We start from the raw sequence: 24,213 nt of genomic DNA on the forward strand, positions 1-24,213 counted from the left end.
GTTGAATGTTGACCTCCGATTTAAAATAAGAATCGAAATTATATGATCGAAAATAAAAGGCATCACGTGGGTCTGACACGCAGGACTCTATTTGCCCATATTTGGTTCGCCACTCAACAGCCACCAACATCGCGTTTGTCCGCGCAGACCTGATACAAGGTCACGATTAGGCAGGCTGTTCTTCTCGCCCGCTTATTCTTTTTATACCCCTCTTGCGCTCGGCCCGCGCAATTACCAGCCTACCAACCCAGTTCTGTCACTATCAATACGAACATGTCAAACAGAGAGGAAAGCGCGAAGTTGGTGCGATGGGCATTCGACGCGGGCTCAGATGGGAGCGTTATGTCGTCCGTCCCCTCGTCTCCGGAGAGTAGCTCGTCATCAACACTTGCCTTTGTGAGTGCGCAACTGATCGCACATGGGTTTGCACGACCACCAGGGCTCCTGGGGCCACTCGTGGGCTTGAGTTCAAAAGACCAGGAACTCGTCACTAAGTGCTTCGTTTCGTTACTGGATCAGAGAATTGTCAGTGCTCGCATCTATCACACTGTTACTTGGTCTCCCGACTGAATGACCCGGACGCTGTGCAGAGCGACATGGAGCGAAACGAGGATCTGACAACGAGACTTAATACCCTAACTTATGATCACGAACGTTTAAAAAGTCTCTATAATGCCGCAAAAGCCGAAACCATACAGGCTCAGCGTGAAACAGAATCCATCAAATCGAAGCATGCGTGAGCAGGTTCCAGGCCTTCCGGCTTCGTCGAACTGAAGATTTTATTTAGGATCACCTTGCGAGAACTCACGGACGCCCAGGCTGCACAAAAGCAAACTTGTGTAAGCCTTCAACGGGCCCAATCAGCTCTACAGACAAGTCGTCAGAATGCACAAAACGAGATAAAACGTAAAGAGCGGGAGCTTGAGCGGATTATTGAGAGGTGGAACAAGGTTTCAACGGATCACCAGGCAAAAATAGGTGGTATGGGCGCGAACATTAAGTGTTCGAACTTGGTTGCAGATGGTGTCACAGTTGTACCTCAGGTGAGCATGTGTAATCTCAGCCTGTTTGCTTCGCAGATTTGTGATAGAATCATGTAGGCAAATCCTATTCTCGAGAAGTCTCTAGAGCAACTCAGAATTGAACGGGAGCGAATGGCTGAGCAAAATGGGGACTTTCGCGAACTCATTTTTTCCCTCGTTGTTGGCCTTGACAAACTCGCAAAGCGAAATAACCCAAACCCCACCATTGAGCTCAACCCCGTCCGGGATACTACAATCTTCTCGCCTAGTCCAACACCCTGGGTCTCGGATGTTCTGAGCGCTCGAACGGTGTTGCACGATCTTCTCCTTTCCATTGGAGAAGTCATAGATTCCAGACCACTTTGCCAAACGAAGGGGGCCTCAATGGATGGGCGTCTGAGGGCGGGGGAACTGGACGTAGTTGCACAAGAGAAGCTCCTCCAAGAGGTTCAGAATCTCCGATCCGAACTGGGTGCGTTTCATCATTCGCGGTATTTTATGTGCAAAGTTGACAGCCCCCTAGAGGAAACACGCAAGGAGTTGACTGAAGAAAGAAACAAAGTACTCAACACATTCATGAACGATCAGCGGCTTCTGAATGGCAAACCCCGTATTTCTGCGGGTGGGGATGAAATGTTGTGAGTTTTATGTCCGCATATCCGATAATGACCAGGGAAAATCTCATTCAGCTTCACAGCGAACAGATGAAGGATCAAAGGGATCGTGAGATTAAATTAGAGGAACGTGAGCACGCTCTAGAGGATGAGAAAGCGAGGCTCATGGCTGTCGCTGTGGAGCTCGGTAAACAACGAAATGCTCTGGCCGTGAGTCGCCTCTGTTTGATGTGGCCTGGTGTAGTTATGAATCAGCATGCAGGCCGAGAAACGAGATTCTGAGGAGCAACAGCGGCAGCTGAAGCTACGTCAAGTCCTCGACGACCTTCCTGCCACTCCAGGACCTCCAACCCCGTCACCAGCTCCTGGATTTAGCCCAACGCCGTCCGCGGCCCCCACAATATCAGTAACGAGCACATCTGAAAAAGACGACCCTCCCAAAGGACACCCTCCGACGAGGCGCCATGTCCACAGAGCGAAAAGTCCCAAGAAAGTCTCATCCGGTGCTAGAATGGCGGGTGTGATACGCCATCTGCGTCGCAGAAGATCTAAACAGCTGCTTGAAATTGAGACTCTTATTGAAGATGATATTGCTGAGGCGGCACAGGAAGAACTGGAGGAACTTGACATGGGGACCAGCCCAGAGAGTAGCTGTAACGTCGTGGCGCCTGAAGTAGCTAGGATGGCTCCAGGCGTCACTGCTGCCGTCAGCAATGGGTTCCCCGCACCGGCTGTGGGGACACCTGCCCCATTCATCTCCTACCTGAACGAGACTCCGACAAAACCCGCCACTATCCTTCGGAAGGAAAACCCATTTGATGTTATTCTTGCACGATCTGCCCAATCTGCTCAGGAATTTCAGCGAACTATTTCCCCGGAGAGGCCATCCAGTGTTACAACCGTTTCCAATGGGCGGAATCCGCCAGCTCTCCCTCCACTGTCTATTCAAACTACTTCTTCGATTGTATCGAAATCAGCTGCCACCGTCGGAGAGAGTAGGACACTTCCCGAATCATCTATTTCCCCAGTTCTATCCGCACCGGCCCCAACCACACCAGTGTCACTTAGTACAGCGCAGCAACGAATACGACAAAACCCGTATGCACCGGTGGTTCCGTCACCACTTTCGCGTATACTACGAATGAGCGACTCCCCACTCGATCATTCTGGGTGCTCCGGGAATGATGACATTGGGCCACTCAAAAATTCTGGAACAAGATGGAATCTAGCCGACGTTCTCGAAGAAGAGGAAGATAACGGCACGGTAAACATCGTGCGAAATCCTCCTGCCTCGTTGGCAGAGGAATTAGGCTTACCGCCCCTGAATGCTGATCATCGCGGGTCCCCCTCTGCGTTCGAGGGTGGTACAAGGATACGTCGCACACCTTCGCCGAGAAAGCTATCTGCCAAAGAGAAAGGTAAAGCAAAGATGGCTGTTACAGGGTCCCCCCCTTCGACCTCGGCTGCTGTCCATAAAATCCGTGAAAAAGAGAATACGTCACCGTTGAAGGCGAAGAAAATCACCATCGGAAGACGGGTAGTCGGTGGTGGGGGCGCTGTTCGCACTGCAATGATTCCTAATCTCGCGCCAAGACGCACGATAGGAGCCGGGGGACTGAGACCCACAGGTGTCGCTGCGAGGACTGCGCCAGTGCCTGCATCGGGTTTCAAATCCCTGAGAGACGAGGTGAAGGCACGACAATCTACTATGTCCAGACAGGCCCCTATCTCGTGAATGACTCTTGCATATCCCCCTTTTAATTCCTTTTCCACATTGTACGTGTAAAACCGGTTGTACCTTATGTCCTTTTATGTGTGGTTCCAAATGACTTGATCTGAATGACGCCAGCGGCACCGGGACTCCGTACATATATAGCAAGCCTCGCCCGCGCAGGCAGGTGCAGGTGCAAACACCACCTTCCCTCAGTTCCCGGGTAGACATAGAACGACCTATTTCATGCTTCCTCTTGCTCTTCAAGCAGTTCTTACCGCCCTTGGCGCTGGCATCGCCAACCAGCTACCTCAACAGCTCCAACAGAACACCTCTGTTGCTTCAAATGCGACAATGGCCTCGACCCCCGTTATTCCCACATCATTGTCTGATATCTCATCTCTCCTTACTTTCATACTATCTCTCAATGGGTTAGGCGATTGGTTGAAACTCTTCATTCTGGGTGGTCTAGTTGAGAGCGCGCGTCGACTTATCATCGCCGCGTACAACTCATTCCTCGAGTCATTCCTCATCACGGTTCACTTTGAGGGCAATGATTTGCCCTACTCATGGCTCATGGCAAGTTTTTTTTTTCCCTTCTTTCTACGGCCTTGAGATTAACAGATCAGTATTCTCACTTTGCCTCGTGTTTTGACATCTACAGTTCTGGCTGTCGAAACAAGAATCATGGACAAAAGCACGGACGCTGCAGATCTCCAGCGAGACTTTTGGGCTTGGGAGCGCCGGCGGATATGTGTGTTTCCAATGAGAACGACTCTGCACTTTTTAAATATATTTATCTAGATCGTTCCTGGAGAAGACGCTCGCGGCAAGGAAGGCGGACGACCACTTTCGCTGCTTCCATCGTGGGGTACGGTCTTGATCAGATTTCTAGCCCACGATTTCTCCTAACTATATGCTCCATTGCATTAGATGCGACCCATAGCATCTGGTTTAAGAAAAGACTGATGCGAGTTACGCGATCTAAGAAATACCTGGGTGAAGGTCAAGTTGAATATTCCTTGAGTATACAGTACGCTACACTTTGCGCGCGTATCAACAGTGCCGATTTCTGACTGGATGCACCTTTCCTTAGAATATATACCCGAAGCCACAAGACTATCCACGATCTGCTTTTGGAGGCTAAGCGAGAATATGAATCTGCAACGGAGTCTCGCGTCTCAGTTTACGTGTGCGATCAATATAATAATTGGTACTATGCTGGTACGTTCATACCGTGGTTGTCAAAAGCGTTACGTTTTCATTCAGCCTCAACCTGCCAGGTTCACGCCCCAAACGGTCCATGGATTCCGTGGTCATTCCGGAAGAAGTGAAAGAACTCCTCGTCGAGGATGCCAAGGATTTTATGGACAGCGAAGCTTGGTATGGTCAACGGGGGATTCCATGGCAGCGGGGATGGCTCCTTTACGGCGTTCCTGGATCCGGGAAAACTTCCATCATCCAAGCGTTGGCTGGGGAATTGGGAATCAACATTTATGTCGTGTCACTTGCCAAGCGTGGCCTAGATGACGGTAACTTGAGTGAGCTCATCAACAGCATTCCATCCCGCTCGATTATTCTTATGGAGGACATCGATGCGGCCTTCTCTACTTCTCTGAATCGCGAGGCTCCTGTCAAAACTACTGGCTTTGGCCCTGTACCATCGAATCCATCATCAGTAACCCTTAGCGGTCTCCTGAATGCCATCGACGGTGTCCAAGCGCAACAAGGTCGACTCCTTTTCGCCACTACGAATAAATACCTTTCCCTAGATCCAGCCCTCGTCCGTCCTGGCCGACTTGATGTCCACATAGAGTTCTCGTATGCCTCAAAATGGCAAGCGGCTGAGCTCTTCAAGCGTTTCTATCCAGTAGATGTTGACGCCCCAGAGCACCCAATAGAAGTGGAGAATATTGAGGATACAGGAGATGCGGTGGAGAAGGCTTCGCAAGTCAGTGGGTTATCGAATGATACGAAGGTTGATGAGGGCGTTGTAAAGACCAGTTCATCAGCCGCAATTGCGCTTGCTCGGTCACGTCGTTCCAAGTCCCCCAAGCTCTCTACTTCGCAGCTCGATGCGCTCGCGCACGCTTTTGCCGCAGTCATTCCTGAGGAAGAGATTAGCATGGCAGCCCTCCAAGGGCATCTCATGTTATATAAAACGCGTCCTCATGAGGCTGTGAGGGCCACCCCGGACTTCGTTATTAAGGAGAAGGAGAGACAGGCACGAGCTGCAGTCGTTGCAGCAGAGAAGGAGGAAAGAGAGAAAGATGCAGCAGCAGCCGCTGGTACCGGCAAAGTAGACCAACCGGCCGTTCTTGGTGCGGCTGGTGACAATAATAATCACGACCTAGCCTTCAAACCTGCGATACTCACGTCTCCACGCTTGCAATTGGGTATGCTCAGACCCAATATCCACCCCTAGATACTGTAAATGACACCAATCATCCGGATCCATAACTGCTGATCTAATTTGGTGCTACGTGCCGACCGATACCCATCTCCATGCGGTTTACGCTGCGACGCCCGCTTGCGGGGGTTGACCATCAAGCTTTGCTCGCCATCATGAAATCACGCCTTTCCATTGTAATTTTAGTTTGTCATCAACAACATGGACACGGATGTGTATGTCAGACCGTACGCCCTTCGAGATTAATTCACAAATGGCACAGAGTGGTCCACCACTAATAGTGGAGCACCGTTCCTCTCTTTGGGTGTGATTGTAACATTTTCTCACTATAATATAGTAATCAAGCCGCCTTCGGCCTCGGTTTTTGTACAGGTCTCTCTGTGGCGCAATAATCAGCATTTGTACGTATCCTGCCCCGCCGCCGCTTTGCGCACCCCAGATAGTAAAAAATATCTGAAAAGCCTAGATCGAACATCGTACATGATAGTGTGCAGATACTGCAGGTGAATCAACGCGAATGGTAAGTCGATCTCTTCTCCTGACACCAAAGATTGGGCTAGAGCGGACATGATCTGTGATCTTCATGTTACACGATATATTAAATCTCGAAGTTGGCCACGGTTGTGTGGATAATCGGTGGTGTTAATGGACGGACAATTCGACCACGTCGCGTCAAGGTATCAATATTATTTACCATTGCCTTTCCTCTATTACCCCAATATCCCTGGTCGAAGTTGGTATTCTCCCTATTCCTATAACCTATAAGTACCGTATGAACAATCAGGAAAAATAATATCACTTAACAGTCAATTGCTTTTCTCCTTTGCTCGATGCTCGAGTGCTATATATGCATGTTAATTGACGCCGAGGACAATTACTGTTAATGGGCAACCCTGACGGGAAAGAACGTCGGGACGCCGACCGGGTCCCCCTCAGTATATAGGATAGGCACAGTTCTCGGTCGTCCAATCAAATTTGGCCTCATCAATTCGGTTTCAGCGGCACATCCTGGAGCAAATATCCCAAATCATATAGGGTCGAATAATGATACATATTGGGAAGAGATATAAACCAGAAACAGAACCGAATATCTCGAAATAGATACGAAACAGTAACTGCGGGAGCGTGAAGAGCGATATCATTCATCAGGAGTGAACATCCACTCATACGCGCTCACAGCGGGGATAGTAGGAATACTTGAAGCTACAGCAGGAGTGACAGTTGGCAATGGTGTTGTGCCACTAGTTGGCGCCTGCTCCAGTGTGATAGCAGGAAGGGATGAGGCGACGGGATTGAGAGGCTGAGGAAGCTGGGCGTAAGATCCTTGGTTGGTAGCATAGTTGTGAGCCATTGATGACGTTGGGACATTAGCGAAGCTAGTTGGCGTAGGGGAATAGGATGCGTCATTGCGCGTGTTGTTCGAATCGGAATCGAAGATGGGTTCCTCAAGGGCGTAAACCTCACCAGCGACATCAAGAGCAGTGAAATAGAGCGTAACATTCCGGACGATGGCGGAGGGGTTTATAACTGAAGTGGTATTGTCAGGCTTGGTAGCATTCATATTGTTGAATTGGACGGAGGGAGGCCCCTCGCAGTTGACACTTCGCTCAAGCGGCGGAGAATCAGCGGGAAACGTAGCGCTCGACCATAAAGGCCGAACGGTGCCTGTGGAAGGGGTGTAGGCAAATTCTTGGGATGAATGAAGGGTAGAGTTGGCAACACAAGGCTCTGCCGTCAGAGGCGACGGTTTGGTGGGCTGAGGGTCGAACTGGGCACAGTAATCCACGGTAGAAACATTGTTCCGCTGAAAGATGGGCATGCGGAGCGAGACCGTCTTGGTGTCAGGGTTGCCGGAAATAGGAGGCGCATGAGGGTTGACACGGAGATACATTGGGGTTGCACTCATGTTGGTCGCGCTGAACACGAAGGAAGCACGCGTCAAAGGATCAGCTCCTATAACGAGTGAGGCGAGCTTGTGACCGCCAAGGAAGGCCCTGATGTCGACAGTTCCCTCGACATCCTGCGAAACAAAGTCAGAGTGTGCTCATTGGTGTTCAGAGATGAATGCGACCTACTTTGCTTTCTATCCGCTTACGGATATGCTTGTGGATATGAACATGCTTGTGATGGTGATGGTGCTCACGGGCGATGTGGGTGCCGGATACATGACGCTTGAGCACGCTGCCAGGTAAGCCGGTACCTGAAATCACAATAATACCTCCTTCTCCAGATACAATGTACTTGGGCATGACGTGGGTTGCAATCAGCTAGAAAGAGACAAGGGTCACCAATGAAACAGTGTCTCCTTCAGGCCAAATACGTACAGCGCGGCGATCATGGTGATGGTGGTGGTGGTGTTGGTGTTGTTGTTCGCTCCTGGAATGTTTAGTAGGATTCCGATGAGAGTTGGGATGATGATTCTGATGAGTGGGTAAGGATTTGAATTTGGGAGCAGGTAAATTTAATGTACCTTATGACTATCGTTCTTGTGGGTGGCTTTGCTTTTGTGGCTAGATTTGTGATGCTGGCCGGAGACGTGCTTTCCCCGGTGCTTGTCTTTGAGTGACGGGTCCGCAGCATACTTCGTGGGAGCAGAGAGGGCTTCCACCTGATGGAAATTAGAGTTGCACAAGAGTGTAAAGTCGCACGGTCCTACCTTCGTCGGACCAGACTCCTTGCGTTTTCCAACATGAAGCAAGCCCCACGATGGATTGAACCCATCATGAGTGACTACAACTTTTGAGGGGTGCTGATTGTCAGCATAATTGGAAGTCCCTATGCTGAGGTCAACACCCAGGAAAGCCGAATCCTGTGCTTGGTTGCGAGGGACGGCGACGGCCTGAACGGATAATAAGGACCCGCAGATGGAGGCAAGGGCGAAGGCCCCTTTAGGATTGAAGGCGGGCATGGCTGGAGGCTATAAATAAAAAAGGACGAAGTCGACCACCGGGATCAGTGCTTGAGAAAGTGAAGGGGGTGAGGAGAGAAGTGAGGACTAGGCATAAGCGAGGACCAGTTTTAAAGCATATGGGAGATGTGGGTAAGACCCAGACGCCCAGATGTGATATGAGTCCCATTGGACTCGTCGCAGACATCTCAGTCCAAGACAGCGATAAACAGTCAGAAACATTCAAACAATGTATGCATCAGTTTCTCCGATTTGGTCACCTACCGATTTCACATGATGACGGCTTCTCTAGCTGGGACTGCACTGCCACATGCTATTGATGATTTGGCCCACTCTCCGAGTCGCCGCGCCCAGTCCCATTAGTGTTATAGGCTCTTTATGCCTGACGTCTCGACGTGGTTCTGTTAGGCGGGGGAGCTAGTCCATTTAGAAGATAAGTCTCACTCACGTTCTGAAACTAGGTGCCCCCAGGCATTTTCCGCCGGTTTTCTTCATCGATCTCTGACGAAGCGGATGCTACAGAGTATATAATTAAAAATGGATACGGTGCGTATTTTTACGGGGCTTAATACTTCGGTATTTTATGCGTCAGGTCGAACCTACAGACAAAGATTCCATTTGGCGTCAACCAATTTGTTGGGGTGACCAGGACTCCTTTCGGTTAGTCACCTCGGTGCCATTGCGTTCAGTGCTGAAGCTGTAAAAATACCACAACAAATTGATAGACACGTTAATAATGTCCACTATGGTGGGATCCCCTTTCCCGACGAATGCTCGATCCTGGGATTAATGCGACTATCGCGCTTTTGTGTCGATTTCAGTCAGGTTCGCTGAATCAGTGAGCTAGCATCTCAGTTGTCCGGTTGAAATCGACTCAAACCTCCTGGGATAGGCGAGGATCCGATTCATGGAATGCATGGCAACCTCTGCTGGCGGGGACGCAAGAAAAGTCGCACTGCTAGCGGGTCAGGGCGTTGGGCTCATCCTGAAGAGCGTGACAGTCGATTTCAAGGTGGGGAAATGATGAAAACTCGCCATGCTAATTGGGTTATTAATGCTTCCCAGTAGCGACCAGTCGTGTATCCAGATACGGTCGGTCGTGGTGCTATTTGCAATGAATCATACACATCGCTGAGGTTTTCATAAGCTCATTTTATCGCAAAAACCGCACACAATCGAAGCGACCCAGTTCTCTTTGACGACGGTATACTACTCTTTGGCGCAAAGTACCACCGTGGCCAAGGCGGAATCCGTCCTGGCTTGGTATGACTACAACAAACTCAGGAAATGCGAGGGACCGCAAGACCTGGTTGAGTACATTCGCCTGAAACTGCCACCCGATACTGGAGCTTTGCCATGATGATATCTTGAGAATCCATTGCACGCTATACATACAGTGCGGACTTCATAGACCCCTTTCGGGGAGTACAATGTAACTAACCTAGTCTTTCACAAACTGGGCTTGCATCCAAACGCGGTACATTTTGAGTTGTCTCTTTCGATTAACTAATAATCGACGATCCACTCCAAGCTGTTTGATTGAGAATAGCGGTTGTGATGGTAAAGAATTGTCACAATCTTGACAGGAAGATATAAGAATGTCAGCGCTACGATCGATGTTTGTGGCTTCATCTTGTAGCTGGTCAACTACAACCTCTCCTGATCCCGATGCCTGGCCAAATATTGCCGATTGGAGCGAACCTCGGCTGGCATCTGGAGAAGGGACATCTGGCAGAGGGGGATAAATATCTGATTGCCCTTCGACCCCCATAGATGGTTCGGAAGACTCAGTAACTTGTGTTAAGTGCTTAGGCGCGGGCAGGCCCGTAAAGAGCACTGCCAATTCATCTGACCAACCTCAAACCAAGTAAGTACACGAGAAATTGGTAGAACCTACCGAGTTCAAAAAAATATACTCGAGTCCCATCGCCCCGAATGTAGAAATTCTCTTCAAGTAGTCGCTCCTCCCTAAACCTCAACTGCGTAAGATCATGTCGCCCGTAATCTCGAAGCAGCACCTTCCCTCCAGGCTTCAATATCTGTGCAGATCGTCAGCGGACAGATATCTGAGTACAGCTGGGCTTTCGCACTCGATGTAGATTGTGGAGAGCCCTATGCCATTCCTTCGGACTCAAGGCGGATAGAACAAAGATGAGGATGGCCATATCAACTTGGCCTTCCTCTATGCCTTCTGGCAAAGAGTCCAGGGAGGCGAGGTCCCAGACGGACGCAGCAATGGTCCCGATGGCTGGCGACGCATACAGTGGATTGTCCTACTTCAGCCCTCGGATCAGCCTTAAAAAGAATGTGATGTGTGCCATACCTTGACGATTTTAATGGCTTCGGGAGCGTAATCGCAAGCAAAGATACGCAGGTAAGGGTTTCTATTTGCTGTTAAGAGAGGGAACACAGAGTTCCCAGCACCACATCCTATCTCGACAACCGTAACAGGCCCGGCCTGTTGAAGAAATTCAAAAACCAAATTGTTTAGACTCGATAGGGGTCGTACATCAGGCTCGACGGCTCTCATCAAATCTGGAAATTCAAGGTGAAGCCATTTTCGATCACGAAAGAAGTTATCTTTGTTATTTTTATAGAACTGATCCCAGAACCATCGTGGACTGGAGTTATAGCGTGCTTTATAGTATTGAGAGTAAACGGTCTGATCGGTGGGGACTTTTGGAACGTTGATGTACCTTTCTTGTTAGGCGGCACTGGCTTTGTTCTCTGCCGTTCAAGAGCAGCTGAGATAATATCATCTTGGTCATTTGGCGGTGGAACATGATCCCTTATCTGATTTTCAGACTTATAAACAACAAGGAGTTTCGATGAACGTTTCTAACCACGCGGATTGACTCCACACATCGGCGTCTGAAGGAAAGCACCAACCGAAGTTGTTGTGGTTGGAACAAAGACGGCATAGTTAGCCTCAAGCACGCACCTGAGGTTAATAGTCGACACCCAAAGGGTGGCCTTTCACCCTCGGATTGAACTGAGGATGAGGACTTAGTTTTGCTTGACATATCTAGAAGCATCATCAGCGTCATTTGCTTCCGTGCCGCATCACTCCAGGGTTTTGACGGACTTTGACAGCCATGGCGACTGTCGATCCAGAAATTGACGAGCTTTATAAGCAAATTATGGCTGGCCTCGAAAACACAGAAGATCTGGATCTTGTGCACTCGCTGGCAGGGCCTTCGCATGCTGATGTACCACAGCCCCAAGCTGAACGGCAGCGTACGAGTTCGAACGATAGGCTCATGTCTATTTACGACTCATACACTGAGCATGAAAATCCCTCCAAAAGTCATCCGTTGCCAGGCGTGTACTGCCATCATTGCCTAGAATAGTACTATATGCTCATCCATGACTTCCACAGAGCCCTCTGCTATGATTAGATCGCCCCCGCTTTCTGGTGAAGTACTGGATGGAAACCAACCTCAAGCCCGGACCTCATACGTGTATGGGGTCCCAGTGACCCCTCCGACGCTAACCTCCATCGTTCGAAACCGTCCGTTGCCCCGACCTCCGCCCGAACCTGTAATGGCCAATGGTGATACGTACTTGCGAGGATCTCAGGTGTGGCCTGTTCATATTACTTTCTCTGAGTTTAAGGACCAATTTAAATGCACGGACAGAGGTCCACGTCATCTCAGACCCCCAACCGCTTACAGCCTCCCCGCACAGAGTTGTCGAGACAGCTTCCAAATGCCCCAGACCCATCGTACCCAAGTGATGTATCGAGCAATGGATACATCCAGGACGCACCTGATCCCATCGCACGCACCGGTCTACCGCCAATTCCCCATCCTTCACCTCCGCTCACTCGTGTCGGATCGTCGTCGTCTAGTGACTCCTGGAGGGATAATGCATTTAACCAAAGCGAGGAGGCTTCGCTGCAACCAGGCTTCAAGGATACTGCGCAGCATGCAGCCAGTGTGGACCAAAAAGGCCCCAACCTTCAGATCAAGTCTTCCAATCTTATCGGGTCAGTTTCTCGTCAGCAAACACCCGCCTCCACTACAGAAGGTAAGGGGTACTGGACGCTGTGTATTACATGCTCTGCCAATGGCAGTACTCATGTCCTGAATGCTGGACAGCTGGAACACCTCAAAGCTCACAATACGCCCTGCCGTGGGAGGTACCTCGCGTATCTTCTTCATCTTTTGGCAATACTGCCATTTCACCCCATCCACCGTTCATACCGAGGGATATTACAGACGACCATGAACCTGAGGATGAATCTTCACGGCAAGAGCGATCCACGATCATCCCAGACGCAGAAAACGACTACATAGATATTGGTGACCCCGACGAAATTGACGAACATGAATTCTTGAATACAGCCCTGTTATCTCATATCGCTGTAAAACTCCGCGATAAGGTTCCTCGCGGAAATCATGTCAAAGGGAGTATTCCCTACCGGAATGCTTTCACTGGGAAGGACATCGTTGTGCGTATTTGTTCACGTGCGTATTGACAGTCATTTCGTTGCTGACAGTAAATGTAAATCCACCTAGTCCACCATACAATCTATTATCCAGCGTGACTTACCCGATATTGCTCGAGATAATAAACGAACTGCTCTTCAGATCGCCCGGTCTTTACAGAACCAGTTATTCTTCTATGAAGTAGAATGGGGCGACCGTCAGCTTTCTGGAGGAGTGGAGGACGTCTTCATGTTCTTGGACGAACCGAATGATGATAACAGTGTCGGACTCGGTGGGATAACTGAACGTGACGAGCTACCGACGGGTGTGATCACGTCGTTAACGAGATGTTATACCGTGGATTGCATCGACTATGAGGGCCCTTGCTACTCCTATAGTTGCCCGAAACGAAACGTACGTGATACATCCTGGTTTTCGTCGAAGCAAATGCGAAATGCGGTGGCTTATTGTTCTTCAGCGACCCTTGTTGGCACCGTCTCAAAGTGATGCGGTCATACCTGCTGAAGGAATCGAAGAGGTAAGCCAGTAGGGTTGTCGATTGATTTCGAGCCAATGCCTGACACTGCGAAGCGTGGATGGGCCGATAATATCGATCCAGTTATCCTGAAGTCTCTGCCAGTGAGCGAGGTCAAGCGCCAGACGTGTGTGTCTCTGCTCTCCAGTTGACCTGATTCTGATCTGAGTTTATTCTAGTGTCATCGCGCGGATAATTTCTCAGGAAGCTCAGTATGTCAATGATCTTGATCTGATTGATACGGTCTGTACCACGTAGAATCCTTCGAGGCCGTGCCCATTCAAACTTTTTGGTTTAGTTGTTTGTGAAGCCGCTGCGTGCGGCTCCAGAGCCCATTGTTGCTCCCAACGAGCTGGATTCTTTTATCGATACAGTATTTGGGAATATCTTGGACTTGAGAGAAACGAATCGAAGGCTTTTGGAAGTCATGTATGTCCGACAACGGGAGCAAGGACCAATTGTCCAGTGGATCGGCGACATCTTCCTCAACGCGGCTGCAGAATTCAGGGTGGTGTACCCACTTTATGTTGGGAACTTACCTGCGGCAGAGAAAAGGGTCAAAGACGAGAGCGAATACAACCCGAAATTCAAAGTGTTCCTCGAGGTATGGAGGGATTTCCAACTGATGTTGGCTGACTCTCGCTGATAAGCTATATACAAGCACCAAGCTCGTCATCCCCTTGCAAGGAGGATGGACCTCCGTCGGTTCATAACACGTCCGTCCGAGCATCTTCAGCGCTACCCGACGCTTCTGGAAGCAATACGGAACGAAACTGTCCAAGGCAACCCTGATGCGGACTATCTGCAGGAAGCTTCTGAGTCAATAAGGAAGCTTTCGACCGTTGCGCAGCTTCGCACCTTTCAGTCATCTATGGGAAGAGGGCCTGCGGGCAGACAAGAATGGCATGATCTGGTCTCTGCGGAGGTTCAAGAGCACATACCAAGAAAAGAGTTCAAGCGTCAATCGTATGCTTGTTTCCTTCTTGCATGGGCCGACGTGCTTACCGTCATGTTTAGTATCATATTTGAACTTATTAAGGGTGAGATGGAGTATGTAAGAGACTTGGAGTTGATAGAAGTTGTAAGCACACCCCTCTGTCTCTGAGAGAGAAGTAATTAGACCGATCCGATGGGCAGTTGTTTCTCAAACCTCTGCGGTCTACGAATCTCTTCAGCCCGTCGGAGCATTCTGAGCGGAGGAGCGAAGAGCTTATTCATGAAATCTTTCACAATCACCTCGAAATCTTGAGTTTCCATCGGAAGCTCATCGAGGTCATGCATGAGATACAACGAGAGCAATATCCCTGCATCAACAGCATCATTGCCCCGCTTTATGATGCTTCCCTGAATTGGCAGGACGCCTACATTGAATACACCTCGCATTATCCTATTGCTCGATTCAGAGTTGAAGAAGCGATGAGCAATTACGCCTTCAAGAAAGTCGTTGATGTAAGATTCCCGCCAATTTGAGCCATCTTGGTCTAACTTCCGTGTACTGCAGGATGCCCTGAAACACCCGGAAGCCCGGAAGCTCGACGTCAAATTTTTCATTAATCGCCCTATTCCTCGCATGCTCCGCTACAACCTTCTATTATCATCAATTCTCTCTGCAACTCCCGAAGGCCACCCAGATCAGCAAGATATACCACAGGTCAGCGAACTCATCAGCGCTCTCGGGAAGAGTATGGACCACTGCGTAGCAACTGCGGAGCGAAAGGTAGAGTTGTGGCGATATAAGCGCAATCTCCGGTGGAAGATTGGGGAAGAAGTTGTAAGTGTCGGAACTTTGAAGATGCGTATGCCACCTTAAAACGAATGACCGATCAGGACTTGGACCTTTTGGATGAAACAAGGACACTGGTTCATACGGGGAGGCTTTTGCGTCAGCCAGAAGGTGGAATGGAGTGGAACTCATGGTCCGAATTATTCGTTCTCCTTTTTGATAACTATTGTCCGTCCTGCCAAACTGATATGGCGTCATGCAACTGACATTTCATGAGTAGTTGTGATGACAAAACCAAAGGAGAAAGACGGAGTCACCTTATACTACGTCAACCGCAGAGTATATGCCTTCCTCTGTTTCCTCCAGTTGCTTCATGACTGACTTGTCAACTTAGCCCATTCCGTTAGAGCTACTTACTGTCCTTTCATTTCGGGAACCTCCACAACATCGGAGCTCCAGTCTTCTAGGATTTTCCAGGGGGGGTGGGCGCAGCGGTGCCCATGTGGATGGAGGTGCAGTGGGTGCTGGGGATCGTGGTGATGCCGGAGACTCGAGAATGTTGTACCCCTGCAGCATACATCACGCCGGCAGAGTCGGCGGACATTATCACTTGTTCGCGGAGTCTGCAGCAATCCGACAGGAGTGGGAGCAGAAGCTGTCAGAAGCGGTTGTTATGCGAAAAGTTGTTCAGGAGAACAATAAAGTAAGTCGCTTTATTCGCTCGCGTGTCTACTCTCCACCTGCAGTTTCTTCATAGGCATTCGAACAAAGAATCATCAGCGCGGATACCTTCCTAGTCCCCAGTATCCAGGCTGTCCCTGTGCAGGCATACGATGGCGCTATTACCGGGAAGATCACTTGCTCAGTTCCCCTTAGTACATTTATTCATCATCTTGCGTATATGAGTCCAACTGATTTCCCAGTAGCTGCAGCTGACGGTCGGCCATTGGTGGCAGTTGGATGTGCTGAAGGTGTTTGGATTGGTCTCCGTCATGATTCACGATGTGAGTCTCGCAAATCGATGTCCGAATGGGAATTAACGTGCAACAGCAATGCGGCGTGTCCTCCATTTGAAGCAGGTGACTCAATGTGCAATACTGGAAGAGTTTGGGATCTTCCTCGTGCTGGCGGACAAGGTCAGGACGTCAATATGGACGATGCTCGAAATTCTTCTGATCCGAAAATATTTAGTCGTTGTTCGCCTACCATATCGAGGCCCTAGTTCCATCCGGACCGCCAGGACCGCAATCCCAACGACAACCTCAAAAGTTGAATGGAAGCCGTGACGTACAATTTTTCAGTGTTGGCACTTGGCAAGATCGTACCCTGGTCATATATATGAAAAAGAAGGGGGTGAGATTTTATGAGCAGTCACCGTCAGTTCTGTCGGCTAACTTGGTTTCAGCTGGACAGTGTGTTCCGCATTCTGGAACCTGTCACTGGCAAGACAGCCGAGAAGACAAAGCCAACCACTTTCAGCCGCAATATATTTGGGCCGAAGCAGTTAGATTGGTTCAGAGTTTACAAGGTTGGCGTCGTGATTCTTTTCGCCAATCGATTCTCATGGAACCTCGTAGGAGTTCTTCTTACCTTCCGACTCTTTTGATCTTATCTTTCTGAAAGCCAAAATTGCAATACTGTGTACAAAGGGATTTGAGATCATGGACCTGGCTGAGTACGTATCCCAATTTCTCATCAAGTTCAATCCAATCATTCATTTTCTCGTAGCCTTAAGAGCATAACGATTCCAACCTCAGAGGATCCTCGTCATAGTCAATTAGTCAAGCGGTGCGAGTCGTGTAAGCCCATGGGCATGTTCAGATCGGGGGATAATGAGTTCCTTCTGTGTTACGATGGTACGCCTCCAACGTATGATGTTTTCTGCATGATATTAATGAGCTAATTTAGAGTTTGGATTGTATGTTGATCGACATGGAGAGCCGTGCCGCCAGTATGGCGGTGTGGTCGAGTGGGAAGGCACAGCAGAACGCGTTGCATTCCATCCACCAAACATTCTCATCTTTGACACTCGCTTTATCGAAATTCGTCAGATCGATAAGGGTAAGCTCGTACAAATCATTCCAGGAACAGATGTCCATTGCGTCTGGGATGGGCGGGGCAGTCTTGTCATCCCGAATCCGTTGACTCCTGGGCCTCAAGGCTGGGATGAGAGGGCTCCGCCTGAGCCTCGCGTCCATGCCGTGATGAAGGCTGACCAGAACCCACCGAATGCACCACGAGGCGCCCAAGCTCAACATCTATTCGAGCTTGTCCCAACACAGCTACTGTATCCTCCCTCGTCACATCAATCTGGTGGATCCCTACAACACCTCGCAGATCATCTTCCCCAGTTCGTTCCCCTCGACCCTCATCAGGGGGGTCGGGTTGGACACGGTAACTGTTGTATTTCTCTTTCATCCCTTAACTTATCATGGATATGGCGTTCTGGAGTCTTTCGTAATTTGGGACCATTTATGTTTGATCCCCTGACATCAAATGATGTAATGTACTTCGATACTGCTATTCCAAATCACGAAAAGATAAATCCAATTGAAAGCATGAACCCAAATACCATGCAATCTCAACAGTTGGATGGAGGCAAAAACGGAAACTTGCAATGTATATGCAAATAATACCTACGCTCAGCGAGGAAACACGACGAAAATCGTAAAGCGGCAAATACACGGCATATATACACGGACTGCCTTCGATCAGTTCCAAATACGTGCCAACCACTATCTCGGCACTGTAGATGGCGGCGGTAGATCCTCAGGGCGACAGGGGTGAGCAATGGAATTCGTCGTGTTTGACCGACCTCGTAACAACGTCACCTTATTTGGATTTAAGTTGGTCGTGGAGCGCATCGAACGCAGTGACGGTGGAGGTATAGCAATCCCTTGTGCAACTGCATCCATCTTATCAGGCGAAGATGCCCTATTCGAATTCGGGTTAGATCTTTTACCTCGTGTCGAGGCACTGCTAGGCGCTCGCGAGAGTCCTGATGAAGTCCGTGCTTGCAGTGAGTGTCGTATACTCATCTGGGAGGGCGGTCTTGAGCGAATGGTACTGGGGGCTGGAATGGTGATGTTGTGTGGTTCGGATGATAATTTACGTGTTGGATTTCTTGATGTGGCAGATGATGGTAAGGGATGAATGGAAGTGGAAGGGGATGGAGGGGCAGAAATAATGTCGTTCGCACTTGCTCCAATGCGTGGAGGGCGCAAAGGGCGGGGGTAATTGTGACGGCGGGACAAGCATCACTTGGCCAGACGGGACGGCCGTGATAGTGAAGAGACGGCTGAAGACGTGGCACAAACAACACTTCCCTTGCTTTGTGTGAGGTCGCGCCGTTGCGGACGACATATCCGAATCGCAGGGGATGGGGCCCGGGATGTGTGTGGTGACGGCCTTTCGGACGCAGACGTCCGCGTCGAGATGCTCGACATCGACGCACGCGATCCTACTCGGGATAAGCCATCCCCGGTATTGAGGACACCATGTCGAACAGCTCGATTCTGTAGGGATGCTCTACGCTGAACAATGCATTTCTCGACAGCATCAGAGGTCAGAATAGTGTCATTCAATGATGCGCACGGGTCGCACTGAGAAGAATCCGTGGCTTCGAGACCCAAAGACAACGCATTCTTCAGGGGCTGTTCAGGATCCAAGTTACTGGCATGGCCGCCGAACGGGTTGGCGTGAAAATTACTCACCGATCCGGGCACTTCGGATAAGGCGGGGGATTCTGCCACCCCGAGGTCCTCTGGCATTGGGGCTCGCTGAGATGTAACGGAATTTCGCCTTGAGTTGAGCGATGGACCGCTCTGAGCATCGGAAATGCCGCAACATGATCAGCTCCCGTTAACAGGCAAAGAAAACCATTGGTTTACCATAGCAGAGTTTCCCATGGAGGTCGACAGTGTAATTTTCCAATTTGCACCTTGAGGCGAAGTTTCAATCGTCCAAATTAGTTCGTCAGTCGATCGTCGTGAAGTCGGAAGGTTTCGTAGCTGTGGATGTTTCTATCAAGAGGCTAGAGCATCTCACATGGCGAATGATCACATAGTACTAACATCATGATAGTCGTAAAACATTTCTTTCATCATGTGCCCTGTTAGTGGTAATGGTCCCAGCGGTGACTGCAGAAGTACCAACGATGAGGGGGGCGTTGAACTACCATTTGAAGACCATCGTTCACCTCTTTTGGGTCGAACACGGTGCTGTGAATCGCGTCGTTGAGGCCATTGCAGATGACAGTGAATTGCGCGGCAACATCAACTTTCCATCCCCACGTGGATGGACTCCCTTCTAGGGTAGGACGCGATACGTTTGCAGTTTTGCGTCTATGGTCGCATTTCTGCGAATGATCTGATTGGGCCTGTCGGAAGCTATCCAAGTACTATGTGATAGGCAACAGATTCGCTTGAGGAAACGGTGCTATTTCATTTTGGCCATAATGAATAAAAGAACGCACGGCTTGATCACCACGAGCTTCCGCATCCCGTAGAATCCCCTTGACGGCTGGCGTGTCCGCGAGAGTAGCGAGGGAAGCCAGCTGAATGCGGGTTGAAAGGCGCATGGCGCGTGGCGATCAGCAGGCAAACGCGCGTCAGCGAGCCGGCCCAGAACTCACATCGCGCATCGGGGACACAGTTGGATGATCACTGCGCGCGCCGAAAAGAGCCCTGAAGACGGCAATGAGCCAGCCCAACATCGTCTGTGGGAGAGGAGACCAAACAATATACTCTCCCCTTGGCCTTCCCTTTGCTCACGCGTAGCAACCCCAGATCTGGAGTTCGATTCAAATTTGCTTCCGTTACGCACCATTTCAATTTATTCAAAACCTGCAATCGGCACTCACCGTCCGCACGTGCCTGTTTCTTTCAGGCCACAAAACGACCGTGTCAGCGGGATGTCTGAACATGGTGTTCGGCTCCAACCTCAGCCTGTACAAATGAACTGGCTACCCGCCAGGTCATGGCATCACTTTCTCGCTGGGGGGTAAGAGTTCATACAACATAACTTGAGTCTGGTCGCTGACTGCAGTGACAGCTTCGGCGGAATGGCTGGGGCTATCATCACGGCACCCTTGGATGTCGTCAAGACCAGACTGCAATCGGACTTATTTCAGAAGATGCCCTCATACGGCCACTCTTTCGCCCTGGCCGGCGCACCGAATACATTAACTTCACCGCGTCTCACTGGTGCGCGAGGTTTATTGTGGAACTTTGTAGAGACCGGTCATATAATAAGGTGAAGTGTCTGGCTTCTACAAGTGCGTGTCTCTCAGCCTTCTGACTCGTATCAGGGATATTTATAAATACGAAGGCTTCTCTGCTTTGTTCAAAGGACTTGGACCCACTCTCGTTGGCGTCATTCCTGCCCGTTCGATCAACTTCTTCGTTTATGGGAACGGAAAGCAAGTAATAGCAAATAAATTCAACGATGGGAAGGAAAACTCCATCGTGCATCTTATTGCTGCTGCTACTGCTGGTCAGTTTGCATCACACTGGACCCACCGCTTTCCCGGCCTGATCCCAACGTACGGATGCAGGCATTGCGACTTCTACTGCTACCAACCCCATATGGGTCGTGAAGACTCGCCTACAACTTGAGAACCAGCACGCCGAATCCTCAACCTCTACTTCCACTAGCCGCTTCGCTAAATCCTTGGAATACACCAAGAACATCATTCGCAACGAAGGTTTTCGCGGTCTGTACCGTGGGCTATCCGCATCATATCTCGGAGTGACGGAGGGTACTATTCAATGGGTATTGTACGAACGACTGAAGAAGCTCAGCGGGGGTGACGGAGCCCAAAAAAGTAACGGGGAAAAGTCAAGCTTGTTCCAACAATGGCTAGGAATGATGGGGTCTGCAGGCACAGCAAAAATGGCCGCAAGTTTAATCACATATCCTCATGAGGCAAGCATCGCATCTCTCCCTTCCTAGTTTCTACAGCTTACTCTCGTATTTGACATCATAGGTTATCCGCACACGGCTGCGTCAGCCAGTAGACCCCAAAACCGGTAGAGTCAGGTATACCGGTTTGCTGCAGACTCTACGTCTTGTTCTTGCCGAAGAAGGTACACGATCATTGTATGGTGGCTTATCTGCGCACTTGCTTCGTGTAGTGCCAAACGCTGCCGTGATGTACACAATCTACGAAGGAGTTCTCCGGTGGGGCGACTCTGCGTAGGCAGGATATACTTTATTCGCAGTTTTAGAACTCCTTTACATTCGACCTAAGTTATTCATTTTTACTGTCCCGTTAAACTACCATGTAATAGTACACTCGCACCCCACTCAATATTATTACCCACTACGTTGAATAAGCGCCAGATCTTAAATGTCATGTTTGCATCCGTGCCACAATAACCTCGTCGATGTTCCAGCTCTCGATCCTCAAAGTAGGTTATATCTTGCTTTGCGTATAGATTTAGTCATACACATAATTTGTGCCGGACACAGGATAAGATTTCTGTTGCACCAGCCTCCTTTGGAATACCTGCCGAACAGGCAATTATCAAAGAGCTGAACAAGAAATACGCAAACCGTGTCATTTTCGACTTGGGGCTTGCTATATGCGTGCATGATTTAATCAATGCATCGGAAGGAGTTGTGCATTATGGGGATGGCTGTTTTTGGTACAAAGGTGAGTTGTTCACGATGATGGCAAATAATTGACAATCGAGAATTTATCAAAGATAACTCGTTATCTGGGGTTTTACGTAGTGACGTTTCGTTTGGTGGTTTTTCGACCCTTTTCAGGAGAGATATTGATTGCAAAAGTTAAATCCTCGTCTTCGGAAGGAATACGATGTGGGTCCACAGGGAAAACCCGTAGCTGGCTTCCTCCTGACCGAGCAACCCTTCGCGTGCAAACCTCTCTCTCCAGTGACCCTTGGATTCTTTGATGATATGATAATACCACCATCCTACTTGCCTTCCCCCTCTGCATTGTGCGTCTTTCTATTCTCCCGTATGTCGACAGTCAACGGGTCTTACCTGTTGCGAAACACGCTTCAGTGACGCAGAAGAACAACATTTCTTCTGGAACCCAACTGCCGAAGGGGTTTCTTCGCTCGAACTTCTTGACACGCCTGTATCAGAACGCAATTACATCGAAACGGGGAGTACGTTCGGGTTCGCGTAGAATCAGACGAGTTTCATGATGACGAGCCTGGCCCACCGAAGATGATTGATGGGGTGATTAGTACAAAAGAGGGGAGGAGGGCGCCGTATACGGTTATCGTAGGTTTCACTTTCCTTCATATGTCGGTGGGATCGCTTATGTTCTATAGGGCTCTATCGCAGAGCAAGGGTTGGGACTGTTGTCCTGGTGGGAGAATGATGAAGAAGAAGAGGGCGTCCCAGATGGTGGGGCTATCATGGACCTGGATGCAGCATGAGCTTAGCCGGGAGGGATGGGGAATGTGCTTCACAAGATGTCGAATACAAGTCAATCTGTAAGTGAATCCCTATACATCAAACTAATGGGGCTACTCAAGATCGTCATGAATTTCTGGTCTCCGCTGGCATCACTGCAGCCTTCCAAATGGACAGAAAATGTCATTTCCATGGGGATGAAGTTCTGATTAGCGTGCGTACACCGAATGAACCAGGATGAGCTGCCACCAATGGCTCGGTCCACTGGCACTGGTTTACCTCGTTCTCAAGGTACCTAATGCTAGTAATAGCCCATCGAATAGGACATGGCTGTGTCTCCGAACATAGCAATTTGATAAGCAGGCAATCGCAGTGCTTAAGGCAACGGAACACATTGACAGAGATAAAGGTTCATCAAAGCTTGGCGGCGGACTCATACGTTGCGCTGGACCCCATTGGGAATCAACTTTACCTTCAGCTGTTGCCCCTTGCAGTCAACCTACACCCGTCCCCCAACGAACCGGGAGATCTCCCACATCCCGTGTACAGTGACTTAGTCATGTTCTGCAGCGGAAATATTAACATTGACCCCGGTTCTTCTGTCAAAATGTTTCTCACTCAGCGTCGCGCCGCCAGGCACCGTAACATGCCTGAAGGCTGAGGGACCTCTCTCAGTGCGTTAATGTTCTGAACAATCTTTGGGGAACGAAACCGGTCCTGCCTGTGACAGGAACGAACAGGACAGTTACTCACTGGTTTTTGTTGTCGGTCTCGCTCTGTTCTACCATTCGGCCACACTTCCGACTGTTCAAGCAGTCTAGCACTCTCCTCGGACTCATCATAGCCCCTCGGATGTTAGGCAAGCCTAGTGTACGGGCTGGAATGGCGACAGGCTCAGCCCCGAATTAGACATCTCGTGGCGTGGTCACGATGTCCTTGCGATTTACGCTTCGTGGAAAGGACCCCTCTGCGGATCCTATGATGTCGGAAGCCGGGCTGTTTCTATATCCTTGAAGATGGGAGTGCTGAACAGCAATAATCTGTGACTTTATCCCAACAGAATACAGTGCAGAAGTTGGGTGAAGCGCAGCAAGCAGTCTAGTTGAGAGGACAGTACGACAAGGAATGCTCACAGTGAGTGGATCTGTTCCCTTAATGATGACGGAGCCGAGGATGACGTCGCTGTGGTCGCTAGTTGCCTCCCATATCGAGAAGCCCAGTGGACTTGATCTCAAATAATCCCTCCCTTCGCCTCTGTGAACCGCAGATTGGTCAGATCGCGGAGCCTAATTCATGGCAGACTGTGTACAAGTCTGAATTCATGGGATCAATATGGGATCAAATGAATTCAGCCAACTCCGCTGCACTGCAGCCAAGACATGACTTAAAAAAGTCAACCTCGTTGGGAGAGGTGCTGAGCGAATCCTGCCACGCGACTTGAGGAATCGGGCACCTTGACACCAAGCTGGCG

General features: G+C 49.7%; 10 protein-coding genes across 10 annotated transcripts; 7 read left to right on the plus strand and 3 right to left on the minus strand.

Moving 5' to 3' along the window:
- Window positions 1-273: 273 nt before the first annotated feature.
- EI90DRAFT_3125158 (Afadin and alpha-actinin-binding-domain-containing protein) lies at window positions 274-3,371 on the plus strand (the record flags this gene model as incomplete). The annotated part of the gene is made up of 7 exons (XM_039063800.1): window positions 274-525; window positions 591-736; window positions 788-1,043; window positions 1,101-1,494; window positions 1,546-1,660; window positions 1,720-1,846; window positions 1,899-3,371. 7 exons carry the CDS (start codon window positions 274-276, stop codon window positions 3,369-3,371), a joined length of 2,763 nt encoding a protein of 920 aa, XP_038914790.1.
- EI90DRAFT_2997066 (uncharacterized protein) lies at window positions 3,187-5,610 on the plus strand (the record flags this gene model as incomplete). The annotated part of the gene is made up of 7 exons (XM_039056231.1): window positions 3,187-3,926; window positions 4,012-4,101; window positions 4,152-4,218; window positions 4,281-4,380; window positions 4,444-4,571; window positions 4,631-5,325; window positions 5,395-5,610. Coding segments are annotated over exons 1-7 (1,629 nt in total), but the record flags the coding sequence as incomplete, so codon positions are not given.
- A 1,147-nt stretch (window positions 5,611-6,757) lies between these two features.
- On the minus strand, window positions 6,758-8,073 carry EI90DRAFT_1386276 (uncharacterized protein). Its single transcript, XM_039051740.1, has 2 exons — window positions 7,833-8,073; window positions 6,758-7,777 (listed from the first exon to the last, which is right to left on the minus strand). Exons 1-2 carry the CDS (start codon window positions 8,004-8,006, stop codon window positions 6,896-6,898), a joined length of 1,056 nt encoding a protein of 351 aa, XP_038914792.1. The 5' UTR covers window positions 8,007-8,073; the 3' UTR covers window positions 6,758-6,895.
- Window positions 8,074-8,824: 751 nt separating this feature from the next.
- On the plus strand, window positions 8,825-10,066 carry EI90DRAFT_1385290 (Thioesterase/thiol ester dehydrase-isomerase). Its single transcript, XM_039051739.1, has 9 exons — window positions 8,825-8,896; window positions 8,958-9,068; window positions 9,137-9,211; window positions 9,271-9,325; window positions 9,391-9,413; window positions 9,487-9,503; window positions 9,558-9,677; window positions 9,734-9,757; window positions 9,813-10,066. The coding sequence occupies exons 2-9, from the start codon at window positions 9,044-9,046 to the stop codon at window positions 10,023-10,025; spliced, it is 552 nt and encodes a 183-aa protein (XP_038914793.1). The 5' UTR covers window positions 8,825-8,896; window positions 8,958-9,043; the 3' UTR covers window positions 10,026-10,066.
- Window positions 9,920-11,688, minus strand: EI90DRAFT_3210315 (S-adenosyl-L-methionine-dependent methyltransferase; the record flags this gene model as incomplete). Its single annotated transcript, XM_039066443.1, has 8 exons — window positions 9,920-10,513; window positions 10,563-10,704; window positions 10,756-10,938; window positions 10,989-11,123; window positions 11,175-11,302; window positions 11,362-11,453; window positions 11,509-11,536; window positions 11,607-11,688. The coding sequence occupies 8 exons, from the start codon at window positions 11,686-11,688 to the stop codon at window positions 10,107-10,109; spliced, it is 1,197 nt and encodes a 398-aa protein (XP_038914794.1). The 3' UTR covers window positions 9,920-10,106.
- Window positions 11,689-12,722: 1,034 nt separating this feature from the next.
- On the plus strand, window positions 12,723-17,986 carry EI90DRAFT_2923965 (Dbl-like domain-containing protein; the record flags this gene model as incomplete). Its single annotated transcript, XM_039054837.1, has 20 exons — window positions 12,723-13,118; window positions 13,186-13,513; window positions 13,634-13,757; window positions 13,810-13,873; window positions 13,929-14,234; window positions 14,292-14,596; window positions 14,648-14,711; window positions 14,768-15,079; window positions 15,132-15,401; window positions 15,458-15,581; window positions 15,634-15,692; window positions 15,748-16,056; window positions 16,111-16,228; window positions 16,280-16,357; window positions 16,404-16,489; window positions 16,545-16,706; window positions 16,759-16,881; window positions 16,931-17,028; window positions 17,082-17,209; window positions 17,262-17,986. 20 exons carry the CDS (start codon window positions 12,723-12,725, stop codon window positions 17,984-17,986), a joined length of 4,179 nt encoding a protein of 1,392 aa, XP_038914795.1.
- A 6-nt stretch (window positions 17,987-17,992) lies between these two features.
- Window positions 17,993-19,087, plus strand: EI90DRAFT_3290116 (uncharacterized protein; the record flags this gene model as incomplete). The annotated part of the gene is made up of 3 exons (XM_039067204.1): window positions 17,993-18,372; window positions 18,730-18,836; window positions 19,004-19,087. The coding sequence occupies exons 1-3, from the start codon at window positions 18,144-18,146 to the stop codon at window positions 19,085-19,087; spliced, it is 420 nt and encodes a 139-aa protein (XP_038914796.1). The 5' UTR covers window positions 17,993-18,143.
- A 380-nt stretch (window positions 19,088-19,467) lies between these two features.
- Window positions 19,468-20,067, minus strand: EI90DRAFT_3017176 (uncharacterized protein; the record flags this gene model as incomplete). The annotated part of the gene is made up of 3 exons (XM_039057076.1): window positions 19,468-19,731; window positions 19,828-19,908; window positions 19,987-20,067. The coding sequence occupies 3 exons, from the start codon at window positions 20,065-20,067 to the stop codon at window positions 19,468-19,470; spliced, it is 426 nt and encodes a 141-aa protein (XP_038914797.1).
- A 170-nt stretch (window positions 20,068-20,237) lies between these two features.
- On the plus strand, window positions 20,238-21,671 carry EI90DRAFT_3062428 (mitochondrial carrier). The gene is made up of 5 exons (XM_039060632.1): window positions 20,238-20,354; window positions 20,406-20,606; window positions 20,662-20,846; window positions 20,908-21,278; window positions 21,340-21,671. The coding sequence occupies exons 1-5, from the start codon at window positions 20,266-20,268 to the stop codon at window positions 21,550-21,552; spliced, it is 1,059 nt and encodes a 352-aa protein (XP_038914798.1). The 5' UTR covers window positions 20,238-20,265; the 3' UTR covers window positions 21,553-21,671.
- Window positions 21,672-21,739: 68 nt separating this feature from the next.
- Window positions 21,740-22,765, plus strand: EI90DRAFT_3145911 (RNA polymerase III subunit Rpc25-domain-containing protein; the record flags this gene model as incomplete). The annotated part of the gene is made up of 7 exons (XM_039065357.1): window positions 21,740-21,763; window positions 21,825-22,008; window positions 22,089-22,175; window positions 22,252-22,315; window positions 22,383-22,489; window positions 22,510-22,607; window positions 22,658-22,765. 7 exons carry the CDS (start codon window positions 21,740-21,742, stop codon window positions 22,763-22,765), a joined length of 672 nt encoding a protein of 223 aa, XP_038914799.1.
- Window positions 22,766-24,213: the final 1,448 nt, after the last annotated feature.

Source organism: Cantharellus anzutake (genome assembly GCF_015039405.1).
Source record: "Cantharellus anzutake strain C23 chromosome Unknown EI90scaffold_31, whole genome shotgun sequence".
In the NCBI taxonomy this organism is placed as follows: domain Eukaryota; kingdom Fungi; phylum Basidiomycota; class Agaricomycetes; order Cantharellales; family Hydnaceae; genus Cantharellus; species Cantharellus anzutake.